Raw genomic sequence first — 16,101 nt, 5'->3', positions numbered from 1 at the left:
ACAGTTAAAAATCTAGCAATCAGAGAACCCTAATACAGTTGCAGCTTGCAGAAGAAGCCAGACTGCAGCTGTGATTTTGCAGGATTGAAAACCAAGGCTTGGCAAGCCATCACCTGCTAACACTAGAAAAGAGAGTCAATGCCATACAGGTTACTACAGACTCCTGACTTGGAAATTATGCCACCCAAGCCCTTTTGAATCCCATCTATTTTTAAGGTCCCCGGGGACCTCTGTGGTTCAAAATGCTCTTGTCACGGCCTTGCCTAGACAACAGTTGTGTCTTTGGAGTCTTAGCTCAAACTTGCATTGCATGAACAGGTCTTTGGTGGGCAGGGTCACATTAATGCTATGCATAGTAACTGTCCCTAAATTCTTCCTGATAGATCTTGTACTTAGCACTGCTCTTCTGAAAGACAGCAGGTTTGACTACTGCAGGCTCTCTTGAGACAAGAAATGCAAAACTTCCCAAGATGATGTCCTCATGCTGTAAGAGGACTCCATGGTGTTATTTGTGAGGACATACGTAGCCAAATAACTTGTCCCTGTTGTAAACATGCTTAGGTTTCTCAGCTGCTCTGCCATAGTGGCTTCTCAGTTCCCCCACAGCACTTGTACTTTAAAAAAATTCAGGAGTTTTGCAAAGGGTGAAGCACCGAACCTGACTTCCTCCTGAGCAGCTTGCTTTAGCTTATTATACATTTGCATTGCAATACTGCCTGTAGGCTTCAACCAGCATCAGGCTGACAGCTCTTGCCCTAAGCACGTTGCATGTGACCTATGGGGTTTTTTCTGTTTTGTTGGGGGTTTGGGGGGTTTGTTTTTGTTGGTTTTTTTTTTTTTTTTGCTAATCTCAGCAATTTTACACCACTTTCAGCCTAGGAACAGATCTGTGTTGGAGTAGAAGCCATATAACCATAGGGAAGGAACTGAATAGTGTCTATTCATGTCTTGAAAATCAAACCTCCCTGCGAAGTTGAGAATGAGCACCTAGTACCAGGGGTCACTTGTTCCTGTGTAGATGGCAACCACACAGACTTCCTAAAGCCAAGTCATCACCCTGCAGATCTTGCAGACTCCCATAGAGTCAGAAGGCACATTTCCAGCCTTAGATTTTCATCTTCTACAGATAAATTGGTAATTTCACTCTTTCTGCCGCAAAGGCCATACAGGTCCCAAAAAGATTTCATTTCCTTTCATCCTCTACCCAACATGAGTATCATTTCAGGATCACACTCCAGACACCTCCCAGTCCAGACACCTCCCAGTCCAGACACCTCCCAGTCCAGACACCTCCCAGTCCAGACACCATGTTGCTGTATTGAACTCAGACCCCTGCATTGCAGGTACCAATAGCAAAGGCTGGACTGACCAGCAAGCGGGAAGCAAAGATACAACTATCCCCTACAGTCCCAAAGGCTTTACAGGAGCTATGCAATCACATGACACTCATTTAAGCCTCAAATTCCAGATTGCTCTGATCCTACCTGCCTTTTGGAAAATTGGACTGTCAGAATACCAAATATGGTCCTTGCTATTTGCTATGTAATTAAGCAGTAATTGCTGCCCAAGGCTAATCTCAGAGTGTATTTTTCCCGTGGAGCTCAGTGCCAGAGTTCACATTTGTAATTTAGTGGCATGCCAAGGAGCTATACCTAAACTCACAAAAGGATTTTCCCCACTCATCATCTCTCTTCTACTTTGGTGGCAGCTGGTATTCTGTATTCAGAGATGTTTGGGCTGGGCAAACAAATTAGCAGAGACCAGCCTCATTAGGAATTCACATGGGTACCCATCCTGCTTCACAGCAGGAATGAGATGCTGACTGCTTGGTTTCTGGACCCCAAACACTCCCCAGTATGGGATGTACACTAAAACTTCCTCTTTCTTTCTATTTACACAGCCTGGCAGCCTCCAAAGAAGCTGAAGCAGCAGCACGATCTGCCCCCAAACCCATGTCTCCTTCTGACTTCTTGGATAAGTTGATGGGGCGAACTTCAGGATACGATGCCAGGATCAGGCCAAATTTTAAAGGTATGCAAAAACCCTGCTTTTGTGGCTTTGTTTCATTTTGGGACTGAAAACTGCATGCAATCCTCATGAATGCCTCCCTAACTGCATATGGAATATGAACAATCTTTATGTTCACATGAAATATGTATGATAATGAGGCACACGGATCCCTTGTAGATGTCTGGAAAGACATCTGATTTCCACTCCGAATGCAAACAACCTTGTAGTACCTTTACATGCAGGAAGCACTTCAATATCAACACATTGAGGGATCGGGGATCCTGCCAAACCAAGCAGTGACTGGCAGCGAGCAGAACATCTTACAGATTAAGAGAAAAACCTTCAACTTTCCTTTCCCCCTAAGTCACTGCCCACAGCACCTTCTAATAGTGGGCAACGCTCCCCCCTTACACCCACTGAAGCCAAGAGAAGTCTCTCCCATCAGCTCCAGAGGAATTCAGCAAGATGCCAGGGGCAGCTCTGACCCATCACTGTCCCCCATAGTAGAGGGGCTCTTAAGCTAGTGCTCAATACAGCCCCATCACAGCAGCTACTTTTCACACCTGATTTCCCCAGTTCACCCGGTACTCACTAGCAGCCAAGCAGCATTGAAGCAGGCCTTGGAAGAGGCAACAGAACATCTTTACTCCTCAAAACAACTCTTCTAACAAGAGTGGGGTTTGTGGGATTTCTTGTTTTCTTTTTAACTGAGCTCACGTTCCCAGAGCTATTTGCCCTTGAATCACACCCAGAGAAAAAGCAGGACCTGCCCCCTTCTCAGCCACTGTCTAGCCCTCTTCAATGTTTATTTCATTCACTTTTGTTTCCTACCACAGATTCCTCCTCGCCCTGAGAGTCACTGGCAATGCTAACATAGGGCTCCCAGGACCCATTAATCATGGTGACAGCATCTGCCATCCAGCTTCAAGCAATAAGCTCTATTCTGGGCTTTTAAACCCAAAGATAGGTGGGAAGCTTATGTTCTAGTAATCAACTAGGCAACAGAAAACACTGCTGTTTTTTTTCCAAATCACAGAGTTAAAAAAACACCCTGTAAACCTGCCTACCACTAAATTATGCACACACACAAAAGAAATTAAACTTTAATATTTAATGAAATGTATACATTATCTTCCTGCTAAAGGCAGCTGTATTGCATTTTTATTTCAGATAATTTAATTTCAGTTTTATTTCAATGAACTACACCTTCCCCACAGGGCAGTTTTGCTGGCTTAGCCTCCCACACATAAATCAGGCTCTAATTTATATGGGAGGCATAGGAGGTGTTTTACAGAGCTTGGGGTTGTAGCTCTCAAAGCATGTCATTTAAATTAACTGCAGTAACTCATAAGGGCATTTTAATGGCTTAGATCTAAATGAAAATAATACCAAAGATCCGTATCGGATTGATTTTTGGGGAGGGGAAGATTAACAAAAAGCAGATTGCAGCTTTTCCATAAATGCTGTAAAGTCTGGACTTAGCTGGGGATTCACATTCTGAGAATAAGGAAGAAGCATTTGGACTTTGGTTTAAGTTGGAGGATGAAGTCAGTAACTCAGGCAGGGACAGAGCTGAATCCAGCAGGTGTGGGACAAGGGACCTCTCACCCAGGCTGTACCTTAACCCTGCTGCTGGAAAACTATATTCCTTCACAGCTGCATCCCACTGCAGAGGTGGCATGTTTCAGTGGTAAGCAGGGAAGTTTCTAGAGCCTCACACAATCTAAAAAAAAAAAAAAAAAATCAAAACCCTGCAGAGTGCTCATGGCTCTGCTTGGACACAGTGGGAAGAGTGCAGTCCCTCAACAAGAGCTGAGCTGCCCCAAGGAGAGTCTTCATGTGCACTGGGCCAAGCTCATCCCACACTCAGTTTCACATCAGCACAGGATCAGGAAGAGGAGGGCCAAAATCTTCCATGCATGTCAGAGGCATGAGCACATGCAGTCATCCAGGAGGTCAGCTCAGTATTTTTCTTATGCTGTGCCCTTTGGGAAGGGAAATCACATGCACATGGACCTTCTATATAGTTCATGAGATGGATCCAGAGAAGAAAACTATTGCTCCTGAGCTCAACAGGAGCACTAACAGAAGGGATAAAACAAGTGTTAAAGCCTGATCAAATGTGTGCTTTTAGCTGCTGGATAAACTTCACAAGCCTGTTGGATAAGAGAGGTTGGTGAAGGGGGCAAAAAAAAAAAGATGCCATTTTGTATCTGATATTTCAGCCCATGCCTATGTTTAACAGTCTGGAGGAAGAGCTGCACAGATTGAACAGTATATGAGCTGCTGCTGCACTGGCAAAAGGCTGTCTGGGAGCTGGTTAGACAGAAGCCTGCTCAGATTGCCTGGGACTCATACCAAGAAAATCCCAGCCTTAGAGAGCATTGCTGTTACATGGCTGCAATCCTACTCCTGCAGAGGACAGGCACAAAGTTTCAGAAGAGGCCAAAGTAGGAGAGGAGGAAAGGGAAATTAAGAGGAGCAAACCAAGCTCCAAATGTTACTTAGTAATCAGGACATTCCATTAGTTTCCAAACAGGAGGAAGTTTGCACTGATTAAAGGCACAAGCCTCTTGTTAAAGCCATTCCTCCCCCCAGTATTTCATCTTGCAGCAGCTGCCAGACTGCAGATGTGGCCTTAAGGGGCAAGCATCAGTCCGCGAGGGAGGCTGAGCCATCAGGCAGTGTTTGAAATGCAGACGCCATCCTCATCTCCATAAAGGATATGGGAATAATCTAAAAATCCACACTCACCACTTCCACAGATCTTATCTTCCCAGAAGCAGCTGTCACAGGGATGATACGAGACTAATTCCCCCACTGTTAAAGGGGCACCTTGGTTCCTGGGGCAGTATCCTCTGCTCTCTGCCTGGGCTCCCTTTCCCCACCACACACTCAGCAAGAACAGCAGCAACTCTTTTGGGAGCCCCAGGAGCAGGGGCCCTTTTTGCTTCTCCCCTTGTTAAGGCTCTACAGAAATCCTCTGCTTATATATGGGCAAGCCACTGGTTTGCCAGGCACCAGATATGCCTCTGGTTCTAAAATGTTCTCCAGCTTTTTGCTTTGTACTGAGCTCCAGCTCTTGGCATCTCCCTCAGTCCAAATGCAGCATTTCCACCTCAAATTTGCCAGGCTATATTGTGATCCACTTCCAGTCATAGTGATATCTTTGGGCACCAGTACCTCACGAACAGACTGATCCCCATACCCCCTAACCACAATCTTTTCATCCCTTAATCCTCATTCCATTCCTTTGGTGGCCTCATAACTTTTCTAATATGAGTAGGCTAAGCAAAGCTTCAGTCTGAAAGCAAATATAGCCCAGGAGAGGCATGGCCCAAAGTCTAGGAGTACCCTCTCCCAAGACAGGACAGCCAGAGAATTTCTACTGGCAGACCCCCGAAGTCTCCTATCCTGCTGTGAGCCTTAGCAGACACCACCATTATCACACATGGCGTACTTGCTCCTTTAGCCAGCCTGATGCCTACAGCACACTCTGCTGCCCTGGCTCCATAGGGAGCATATGGTCCTAGTTTAGAAACATCTAGGTGCTTTAAAGGAGTATTTTAAGAGTACAGAGCTCTAAACAAGAGTGCCTGTCAATAGACTCTCAGCTCTTTTCTGGGATATGTTGCTATCATGTTCAAGGTGAGCTTGGCACCCATACAGCAATGTTGAGTTATCTAGAAAGCTGTCCTGCCTGGCTGTGATCTATTCCTTTTCATCAAAACAGTTCACAGAAGAGATATATAAACACTCTCCCAAACAGGGGAACAGAGGCAAAGAGCATTGTCTGATGTCAAACTGGCATCAGAACCAAGACTAGACTAAGCCGGGTCATCCAGACCTTATTCCCGTACTCACCCCTCAGTCACCCTAGTCCCACAATAGGTTTTAATACTACAGAGTGGAAATACTTTGTGTTATAAGCACATGGTGAACTGCTGTTCCAATCTGTATTTGTCATGCAGGCCCACCAGTGAATGTCAGCTGCAACATTTTCATCAACAGCTTTGGTTCGATTGCAGAAACGACTATGGTAAGTAAAAATCACAGCACAGCTGCTCAGCTACTGGCTCAGCCTCATTGCACTCCCAGCAAATGCAGCATCACCCTCCTCTTTAGTGTGACCAGAGGAAAATATTGCCTCTGCATTCCCAAGTTTACCCAAGGTTTGAGTAAATTTATGGTCAACGCACAAGACTCACACTGCATGTAGTTGAAGATCACACAGTCTCTCTATCTGCATTTCTACGAAAACACAGAATCGTATAGGTTGGAAGAGACCTTTAAGATCATCGAGTCCAACTGTAAACCTAACACTACCAAGACCACCACTATACCATGTCCCTAAGCATGTCCCTGTACAGGCAAAGTATAAGGGTCAGGAAAGGAAACAAATAGTCTTTTCTGAAGATTTGCCTAAGGCTCCAAGCTCAGAGACAGTTGCAGATACATTCTGTTTAAGTGCATATAAATCCAGAAGTTTGAATCAACACTTTAAGTGAAGGGAAATCAGCTGAACTCAAATTCAGCCTGCACCAGATTTCAGATTCCCAAAGATTAAGAGAATCACTAGATGATTATTTTCTTGGAGACATTTCTGTTAGACAATGATTTTTTTAATAAAAAAAAATCATACCCAATATTTGCAAGTTAAGGCTCACTTCAGACAAAATTAGTGAACATGGCTAAAGGCTGTATCTAATTGGCAAGACACTAGGAGCAGAGGATCACCAGAACAGGAGATAATTGCTCCATCTGAAAACTATTAAAGATTGGTTGTGACATAATCAGTGAACAGCAAAGGAAAACTCTGGAGGTACAGTGCCTTACCTCTGTGCTAATTAAAGGTAATCCAGAAGTATGGTATTTAATTACTCTTTGGTAATTCTTTTTCTAGAAAGATGTTGAATGAAGAGTGCAAGACTCCAGCTTCAGATGTTTTGTGCATTCAGGCAGGATGTTATAGGCTTTACATATAGAACACACCCCTTGACTTGAACAAGTTACTTGTCATGCACACTACTGTCAGAGGAGATCAGTGGCTATATACCTGGGGTCTCTTCTGACACTATACCATTCTTCTGGAAATGTTTGGGGTTGGGGGCAGTTTGGTCCCAGTAGTAGAAAAAAAAAAAAGCTGTTACTCTGTCCAAGCACAAAGAAACACATTTCATAGTTGGATTGCAGAATTTGTCAGAGTTCATAGGCAAGAACTGTATTCATGGATTCATTTGTATATAAAGCAAAAGAGGAAGAACTAGACCTGAAATACACATCTGTTCCTCATGTACTATTTTATTGGATACCTCCTTTGGCATTACAGGCAATAAATACTCTGTTCCTACACAATCTAGCAGAGACAATCCACAGACTGCAAGGGAGAGGGGCAGGCCCACAAGGGATCCCTGTGCAATGTACAGAGCACATTACAATGACATGTTTTTCAATATATCTGTCCTACATTGCAAGATGCATTGGAGCAGTCATACAAGGATGACACAGGATCCCAGTAAGCAGGATGCTCTGTAAAATTAGCATAGACTAGCATGAGAGAGAGAGATGCAGTTCACCTCCAAGACATGCTGCAGGGATTTGCTATCCTCTCCAGATGCCACTCATTTCATAGTCTATCTTCCATAGAAAAAATTCCCATGGGAACCCAAGAACACCCTCTGGGCACATTGCTTTGTCTAGAAATACCCAAGCCAGCTCTGACAAGCTAGTCCAGATGTCAGGCTGACACAGCATTGCACATAACCTAATATAACTCTCTTCTTTGGGGACAGCGATTCTGCTTGTAAATGCTGACAAAGAACACAAGCAACACAGGTACAGAAACATCTGAAAATGAGAGCACAGCAAGTTAGAGCAGTCTTTGGGATTTGCTAACCTGGGATTTACTCTGCCAGTCTCTCCCCTCTGTTTGAGGATGCAGCAGGTCAAACAGGCAGTGTCAGCTCCCCACCACAGTTTCTGGGACAGGCAGAAGGTCCTGTCATGAAGGGATTTTGAGAGAGACCTGACTACTTTGAATTCAAACAAGTAACCAAATATCAAGGCAAGGTGGAATATGGGAGGAGAAGCAATTCAACCTTTTACTATAAAGAAAGCAGTAGTCTATTATTGATCCCTGTGACTGATGATGGTAACACTCCCCCAGCTGCTTCACTGGCCAAAAGCAAAACAACATCATTATGGTTTAAATATCAGTCCTTAGGCACCCTAAGCCTGGACAAGTTCAGGTTCCGAGTACTACATCATCTTATATTTGGTTACTATTGCACTACTACCTGCAGGAGAAGAGTCACAGGTTTTCATAGATACTACACATGCAGTTACAGAAGGCTTTAAAATATCTCCCTAGTGGGGCTGTTAGTTCCTATAGAAAATACCACTGCTGCCATTTAAGTTTACACTGCCTGAATCTCACAAGTCAGCGTAAATCATTAGGTCACCATGCAGAGGATTAGAGAAATTGGAGACAAATGCTCACTTACAGTTTGAGGCATCATGGAAGGTAGAGGAAGAGAAGAAAATACAGGAATATAAAACAAAACAGGCATTTAATGCAGCTACTTGGGTCTACAAACCTCAGAAGGGAGGATAATGAGTTGGGGCCAAGAGAAGGCAAACACTTCCCAGAGTGGGCAGAAAGCTGATATCTGCCCCACAAAGGTTCAAAATGAATAAGGCAAGAAATGGAGACCTGAAAACTGTTGCAAGGATAGAAGGAAAAAAAAAAAAAAAAAAAGACAGAGTCATCCACCAAACTGAATTCCCAAAAACAGAGCTGACTTAGAGCAAGTGAAAAACTCCTTTAAGCATCCTGCAGAGCTGGAGACCCAACATAAAAGCCTCTAGTGGTGCACATAATTGATTGGACATTTATGTTAGATTGTGGCTCATAAGTTATATCCATCAGCCTCACTTGCAATCAGCTCTAAGGACCAGGGAACCTGTGATTAGGAACACACCCCTGTGAACCCAACAAGTGCTTCAAGGGGAAAGATACTACTAACTACAACAGCCAGATAAGTCCAGACAGCCGCCTCCTGTCCCAAAGCATTACTGCAGTAGTGCATCCAACAGCAAGGGATTCCGGAGGACAAATGCAAGATGCATCCACTCTATCCAGTTATTTTTATCAAAACCGCCAAACAGCACATTTCCCCCTCCCCCCCAACACAGGCTGTTAAATCCCTTTTTGCTCTTCAAAAGCATAAACACCTCCCCCCGGAGCCATACCAGAGTAGGAAACCCATAGCAAAGCTACAAATTCTTTATTCAAAATGAAACAGAAGTCAAGCACCCAGGAAACAGGGTCTTGCTTTTAAGAGAATAAACCGCACCACCTTTGGCTTTTCTTTGTAGCATGAGACAACTGGTAGGATTATCTGAGCATGTCATTTAACAAATTTCCTGCTATAACAGCAAACTTGGAATTAAGCAATGCCCTTGATCTCTCTTCCAATGGAAGCTGCGGTTTTATGGATCTCTCACTGGCTTAGGCAGTTGGGAGCATTTTGTATACAGTGAAAGCACATGGAGAAGGAGGAATTTTTTTTTTCTTTTTTGTATCATCACCTAGAGTTGCTAGGAGCTGGACTCAACGCTCAAGATGACACCTCCCAGTCCCATGTTTTAAAAAGGGCCCACATGCAGCAAACAAGAGAGTGTAAGAGAAAGAAAACCACAAAACAGCCAGCAACGGCTCCCCTAGATACGGTGTATATATGCAAATTTATTTCTGCTGATTTCATGCCATAGTTATGCCATCTGAAAAGAGCAAATCAAATGTAACCTTCCAGCCAGCTGCAACACAGCCACAATTGGTCTCCCAGCATCTCCTAAAGACAGGAGAAGCTGGAGGCTGCAACCGTCCAAATGTTAAATACTTGTTCAGAGACATCTGTACATGAGCTTTCCAATGAGATAACAAACCATCCTGCAAAACAGCCTAAGAAATTCACTCCAGCCTCGCAAGCCACAGTGCAGCAGACAGCAAATATGACTGATGAAGCATATGGGTCACATTTAATACCAGGCCTGCTCACCCCAAGGTCAGCAAAAGACGTAAGTATCAACGCACAAAGCCTGTAGCAAAGGCTAGGTTTCAAGCTCAGTTGTCTGCAGTCAGTCATTCTTAAAACCAACCATCAGCCCCACAGAGATGATAAGCATGTAACAAGTCATGCAATGCAAAATGAAACGGTTTTCATAACATCTCACAGTCTCCTGCAGTTTCAATGTTAGGCCTGCAGTATTTTGACCATCTCTATGGTTGGAGTTTGTCTTTACACTGAATGGAGGAGGAAAAGAGAAAAAAAAAAAGCCATGAAATGGGACTACACAACTCAAATACAACAATATAAAACAACAAGCTGAAGAACAAGACCCCACTACTAAATTCCTAAGCTTGATTCAGGATAGCAGCTCCATCCTTGGCCAAGAAGAATACACTTTCCCCTCCTTTTGTAGGAAGGCCCTGAAAAAACTTTCTGCTTTAGGTTCCAGAACAAAAACCCCACATATATTAAGGACCAGAGTACTGCTCCTACCCCTCACCACATACCTACCTTTCTCAAGCAACAGACTTCCACCTCAGCAGTACCTCTAACACAACTACTACTCACAGCACCTCTTCCCCTTGGCCCAGCTGCGGCTTTTACACCAGGCTTCAAATTGGCTACAGCTGTGGCAAGGTACAGCTACAGCTACAGCTGTGGCAAGGTAACGAGGTCCCTTATTAACGCTTCCAAGGTCTGCTCCCAGGGTGTTTATTTTTTTGCAGTCAGTTGGTTGTAGTGTTCCTTTGCAGTGTAAGTAACCTTAAAATGTTTGTTCATTCCCTTTCTAGAGAATGAATCCAACGTCAATAAAGCTCCTTGTACTCTGCTGTCCAGGTGGGATAACAGAATCCCCTCCTGAGGGAGTTCAGTCTCTACCCTGTTTTCTTCCATCAGCAAAATGCAAATTTATCAAAGTGGAGTCTCTCACCAAAACTGTTCGGTGCAGAGACTGGTCTGACAAAACCCCTGAGTGAGGGGCTGAAACCTACTGAGTTTCCTAACAGCCTCCATCCCTTCTTCACAGCACTACCTGCAGCCTGCCACTGCTTTCACCAGCTCGCTCATCATCAGATGCCAAGACTGTGGTATCTTGGGAAGGAACAGTCTGAAATGATCTTCCGTTTCCTTGGCTCCTTGCAAGGCCACTAAGCAGAATTTCATTTCAGCATTATCAAATTGAACTACTTTGATCACTTCAGTTATTTTCTTCCTGCTCTGTGTCATTTCCCCCTTGGGAGTAAAATGCTTTTGTGCCAAATTGCAAAGCTCCTGAATGCCTTCACAACAGAGTTGCTGCTCTCCACTCCCAAGCCAGCCAGAGGAGCAGGCTGCACAAGATAATCAATGCCTGGATGTGATTGGCACACAAATGAGGAACTCAAGTGGTAAGAAGGATATGGAGAAAGAGATTTGTTTTTGCTGACTTTGCAGCTGCAGTAAAACCTTTTTTTTTGCTTGAAAGTTCACATCAGAAATTGGTGTGTTCTGTCCACCGTTTAGGAATAACTGTGGACTTCTTGGTGATGCTAATTAAGATCTCATACAACAGCATCCAGGAGAAACACTGTATATCTCCCGGTAGCCAAGGAATGAGTGTTGTTTGGCTCATCACCTCTCAGCTTGACTGCAATGCCTAGGCACGAAGCTTTCAATACACAGGATCCTTTACCTGGTACGGAATACTGTAACCCTTATCTTAGGCTATGTCATAGCCACAGACATACCCCATTTGCTCTCCATGCCTTTTGCTGGCTCCTCAGGCAGTGTCCGGTCCAGTTTGCAGTCACAGTGCTTGTTTTTACATTTATGCTCAAATAAGCCTGGACACAATAAATCTAAAAGGCTGCTCACACCTTCATACTACAGAGCAATGCAGCTGTCTGTCATAAGGGAAAAATGCATCTGGGAGGAAATAACCGTTCTCAGTGACCAGGCCAGGACTGTGGAATAAACCCACTGAGAAGGAAGATCTTCATAAACACACACACACACACATAGGTAAAATATTAATGCTATAAAATGGCAAAGCCAGAGAATTGCATTCAGTGCATGTATTATATTTCTTTGTCCTTGCCTTTTTTATATCACAATATAAATGCTCAGGTGTCTATATTCCAAAACAGAAAAATATCCACTGCAAACACTTGTCTCCAAAGGAGGAGTACAAAGAATAGCACACACCAGAGTTACTCACCACACTGCTGAGCATCCCCTGGACAGAGGTAGTGCAGTCTCTCACACCACACATCCACAATGTGCCCCTGGACTGTTCCCACGTAGAACATGAGTACAGGACGCTTGGTGTCTGGAGATGAGTTAGGAGAGGCCTTCTCACAGCCATCTACTATGGGAAGTTAATTTTCATTTGGCCCACAAGCATGTAATTAAGATCCTTCATCACGGTGATGAAGACTATGGCAGTCATTCTGTCTGTGGCCTCTTACGCCTGCTGTGGTGGCAATGTAAACCACACTACACCTCTCTTCTCACCCTTTTCTTTCTTTTTGGCAAGTTTTGGAGCTGAAGCAGTGAATTTACTCCAGCAACAAAGCTTATCCGTGGCAACACAGGCTGTTGTAGAGAGATTGGCTCCATTTCTCCCCCCTTCCAACACTCCATCAGGCTGAGAACACTTCTGGGCAGCTACCACTGAAGTTTCTTCCAAACATGAGTTTAATTTGTGTTGTACATGACATAAGCCCCCAACTGGAGCTGACCTGCTAGCATCCAGCTTATTTGTAGCTGAATAAGCAAAACAACCTTTTGCTTTCTACCTATTAGGTCAGTGACATTGATTTCCCCTGACTGCAATGGCTGCAGATCTTTACACACAGAAAAGGGAGAACTGAAAGTATACAAGTTGTTCAGGGAGCTGCTGCATGCCATGGGAAGTGGAGATTCAGGGTTGCTTTTCTTTTCCAGGTTTGCGTGATTGGCTAGTCCTGCGCTAAGACTCTGGTTCCTAGCTGTCCACAGCTATTCACATTTTCTCAAGACATATTATCCAGGATGGACAGAAATGAATAATTAAGTCAGAGGGATGCACTAGGACTTATGAAAGTGACATTTGGAATATCAGCAGAAGGAAAGAGTGTTGCAACTCTTTTTCATGTTCAGAGCTCCGCTCCTTTTAGCATCAAGTCCTTGGTCCATTTGCTGTTGTCACTATCATTAATGTCATTAGCAGCTTCTGTGCTTCGAGGATGCAGATGGCACTAAGTGGCTTGAAACAGATTCTAGACCATGGGCTTGGCTATGAACTGCCCCGTCCAAAAACACAAAGCGCCCAAGAAACAATCCTCTCCCAACCCTCCAGTGTGACTGGACTCGACACGAGTCATGTCCTCCTGGACAAGAGGCTGTAGGTTCACAGTTAAGCGAGCACTTGAGGCAGCAACATCAGAAAAACTCTCCTCCACGTGCACCCTTCAACTCCAGAGCTCTGTGTTCTCAGGTGGAAAGAACAGACCTGACGGCAGAGTCAGAGAGACAGTGAAAGAAAGAAAGGTCCTAGTGCCTGCAGCAGGTATTAGATACTTGTAAGCATGTCAGACACCCTCCATTAACTGTCTCTTAATAAAAGTCTTCAAAGTACATTAGTATTAGAAAGGCACAAAGAAACCCTTAATCATGATAGCAACTATTAGTTTGGGCCAGGGCAGTGAAATTGGTTTATTATATGCTGCTCTTCAGACACAGTCTGCCTCTCAACTTAGAAAATGTCAATTAATTTATGGACATGGAGCTTTTATCCCTCTCCTGATAGCTGGCACGTCCTCTCCCCATTTCAATTTGTTGGCTCACTTTCTTATGTGAAATTCAGCAGAAAAGGGGCACGCAAATCACCCTGGGAAGCTATTGGTCAGACAGGGAGAACAGAAACTGCCTTTAATTGTCCAGGAGAGTGTCTGAGCTCAACCTCAGCAGCCAGCATCCTAGGGAACTCAGGGGAGCTGTAAGACACACAGTTACAAGGCAGATATCATTTTGCATAGTGCTGGGGGACTAGCTTCAATTAAAGAGACGGCCATCCTATAAAATCTGTAGCATTTATGGCATTTTGACATTAGAGAGGGGAACCCAGAACACTCACTTAGGATTAGGAGAGCAGACTTCATGCTCATCCCTCCCGTGTTCACACACTCTCACCAAGGGCAGTTGCTCCCGTCAGTTCATCTGAGTTACCCTCATATTAGTGAACACACAGGGAATATCCCTTCCATGGACTGCTTGTCTCACTGTGCCTTTTCTTTTCACAAGCCTGGAGGAACCATACATAGTCACAATATGGGATGGTTCAACACTGAAAGGATGTCAGGCTTCGATGTCCTTTCCCCCTTAATCCTCTGCAAGAGTCATCTTGCTGACACCAGCCCTTACAACCCCTGCAACTGAACATCGCTTCTCCAGCCCCGGGGTTCAGACTAGAGGTCTTGACGCTTCACACACAGCTGATGATTGCTGTGATGGAGGGATGCAAGGATAGGCAGCTGCTCATGCTGTGAGATAGCTGGAAACTACAGAGCTAAAAATAATGACAGCTCCCGCTCCTTGAGAAATAATGCCAAGAAGGCTTGCCATAGCTTGGGAACATAGGTCTAGACATGGTTTGTTTTTGAGAATGATTTTAGCACATGTTCCCCAGTTCTCAGGACTTTCAGCCTGCTCTGAGCACTAACTGCATTCTTCTGCTCCCTGCTTACACCGTGCAGGATTACAGGGTGAACATCTTCCTTCGACAGCAGTGGAATGACCCGCGGCTGGCATACAATGAATACCCTGATGACTCTCTGGACCTGGACCCCTCTATGCTGGACTCCATCTGGAAGCCCGATTTGTTCTTCGCTAATGAGAAAGGTGCCCATTTCCATGAGATTACCACAGACAACAAGCTTCTGAGGATCTCCAGAAATGGCAATGTCCTCTACAGCATCAGGTGAGGTGACTCAATGGGAAGAGCTCCACCAAGGTGGGGGAGGGCAGAGCTAAACTCCCACTGTTCAAGCCTAAAATGAGAAAGTGGAGACTTTGAGGATGCCATTGGATAAAAGAAATTGAGGGGGTTTAAGTGGGAGAGCATCCAAGTAACAGTGTCATAGCAACATAGTGGGAAGGGACCTCTGGATGCCTCCCATGCAACCACCTCCTGATGATTGACAACAATAGCTCAGGTTAGCTGTGGCTTTGTCTGGCCAAATTGAAATGCTCCATGGATGGAGATCCCACAACCTCTGTAGGCAGCCTGTGCCAGTGTTTCATCCTCCTTTTGGGGCAGACTCCTTCACACAAAAATCACTGAAAAGTGAAACATCCTTATTTCCCTGACCAATATAGTTTCAATTTTTTTTTTGGAGTTAAATACAACTACACAAGCTAAAAGAAAGAAAAAGGTCATTAACCAGATCCCTCATCTGGACCTTTATATCCAGCATTAACCTGTGCTTAAGAGCAGTATACAGTTCACTGTTCGCATGTCTAAGCACATCTTTGTGGGAGCAGAGTAATGTGCTGTAAGTGAAGATGTCTTTCTCCAGCCACCTCAAGAAGAAGAGGCTGGCAAAAGTGTGGAATCCGTCTGAGAAAGTGCCACCAGCTACCTGAGCTTCAAGTCCTAATTTTGCATTAGTAGCTTCCCTTTAAAAGAAAGCATGCAAAACACCATTATTTTTCTTCATGGTTAAATAAGAAAATGCCCATCCAAAAGGACTGGGCAGCCTGGCAGTGCTCTATCACACCCCAATGAAGAGCTTGAGACAGTCACATTTTCCTGTGCCTCATTTCTCCTTCCAGAAGTCAGGATCTTGGAGAAGGATGGTGCTTTCGAAAGGCATGGAGACTGCACACCATGAGCTGGGCTGCCTTTGGGACAGCAGAGACCACTGCATAGCTGGGGGTACTTCCACACCCCCAGGCAGCTCTGTCCTCAAGACCTGCTAAGACACAACTGTGCCTGGGAAATTTATTTTCAGAAACAATTTTATTTGCAGAAGGGAGAAAAAAAATTGAGTGAAAAAGA

At 44.5% G+C, this 16,101-nt stretch overlaps 1 protein-coding gene across 2 annotated transcripts in view; it reads left to right on the top strand.

Annotated features, from left to right (window-relative positions):
* Positions 1 to 16,101, top strand: part of GLRA1 (glycine receptor alpha 1) — a 39,935-nt gene that overhangs the window by 13,832 nt on the left and 10,002 nt on the right. Inside the window, exons 2-4 of one of the 2 annotated variants that reach the window (XM_075509571.1) lie at positions 1,901 to 2,031; positions 5,982 to 6,049; positions 14,798 to 15,021. In XM_075509571.1, coding sequence (XP_075365686.1) covers positions 1,901 to 2,031; positions 5,982 to 6,049; positions 14,798 to 15,021 — 423 coding nt within the window. Of the gene's footprint in view, positions 1 to 1,900; positions 2,032 to 5,981; positions 6,050 to 14,797; positions 15,022 to 16,101 lie in introns of those variants that run through there. The other variant, XM_075509572.1, reaches the window with a different exon arrangement.

This window comes from Mycteria americana, chromosome 8, assembly GCF_035582795.1.
Source record: "Mycteria americana isolate JAX WOST 10 ecotype Jacksonville Zoo and Gardens chromosome 8, USCA_MyAme_1.0, whole genome shotgun sequence".
Lineage (NCBI taxonomy): Eukaryota > Metazoa > Chordata > Aves > Ciconiiformes > Ciconiidae > Mycteria > Mycteria americana.
Note: the sequence above shows the minus strand (reverse complement) of the source record. Positions and strands in the feature narration are given on the sequence as shown.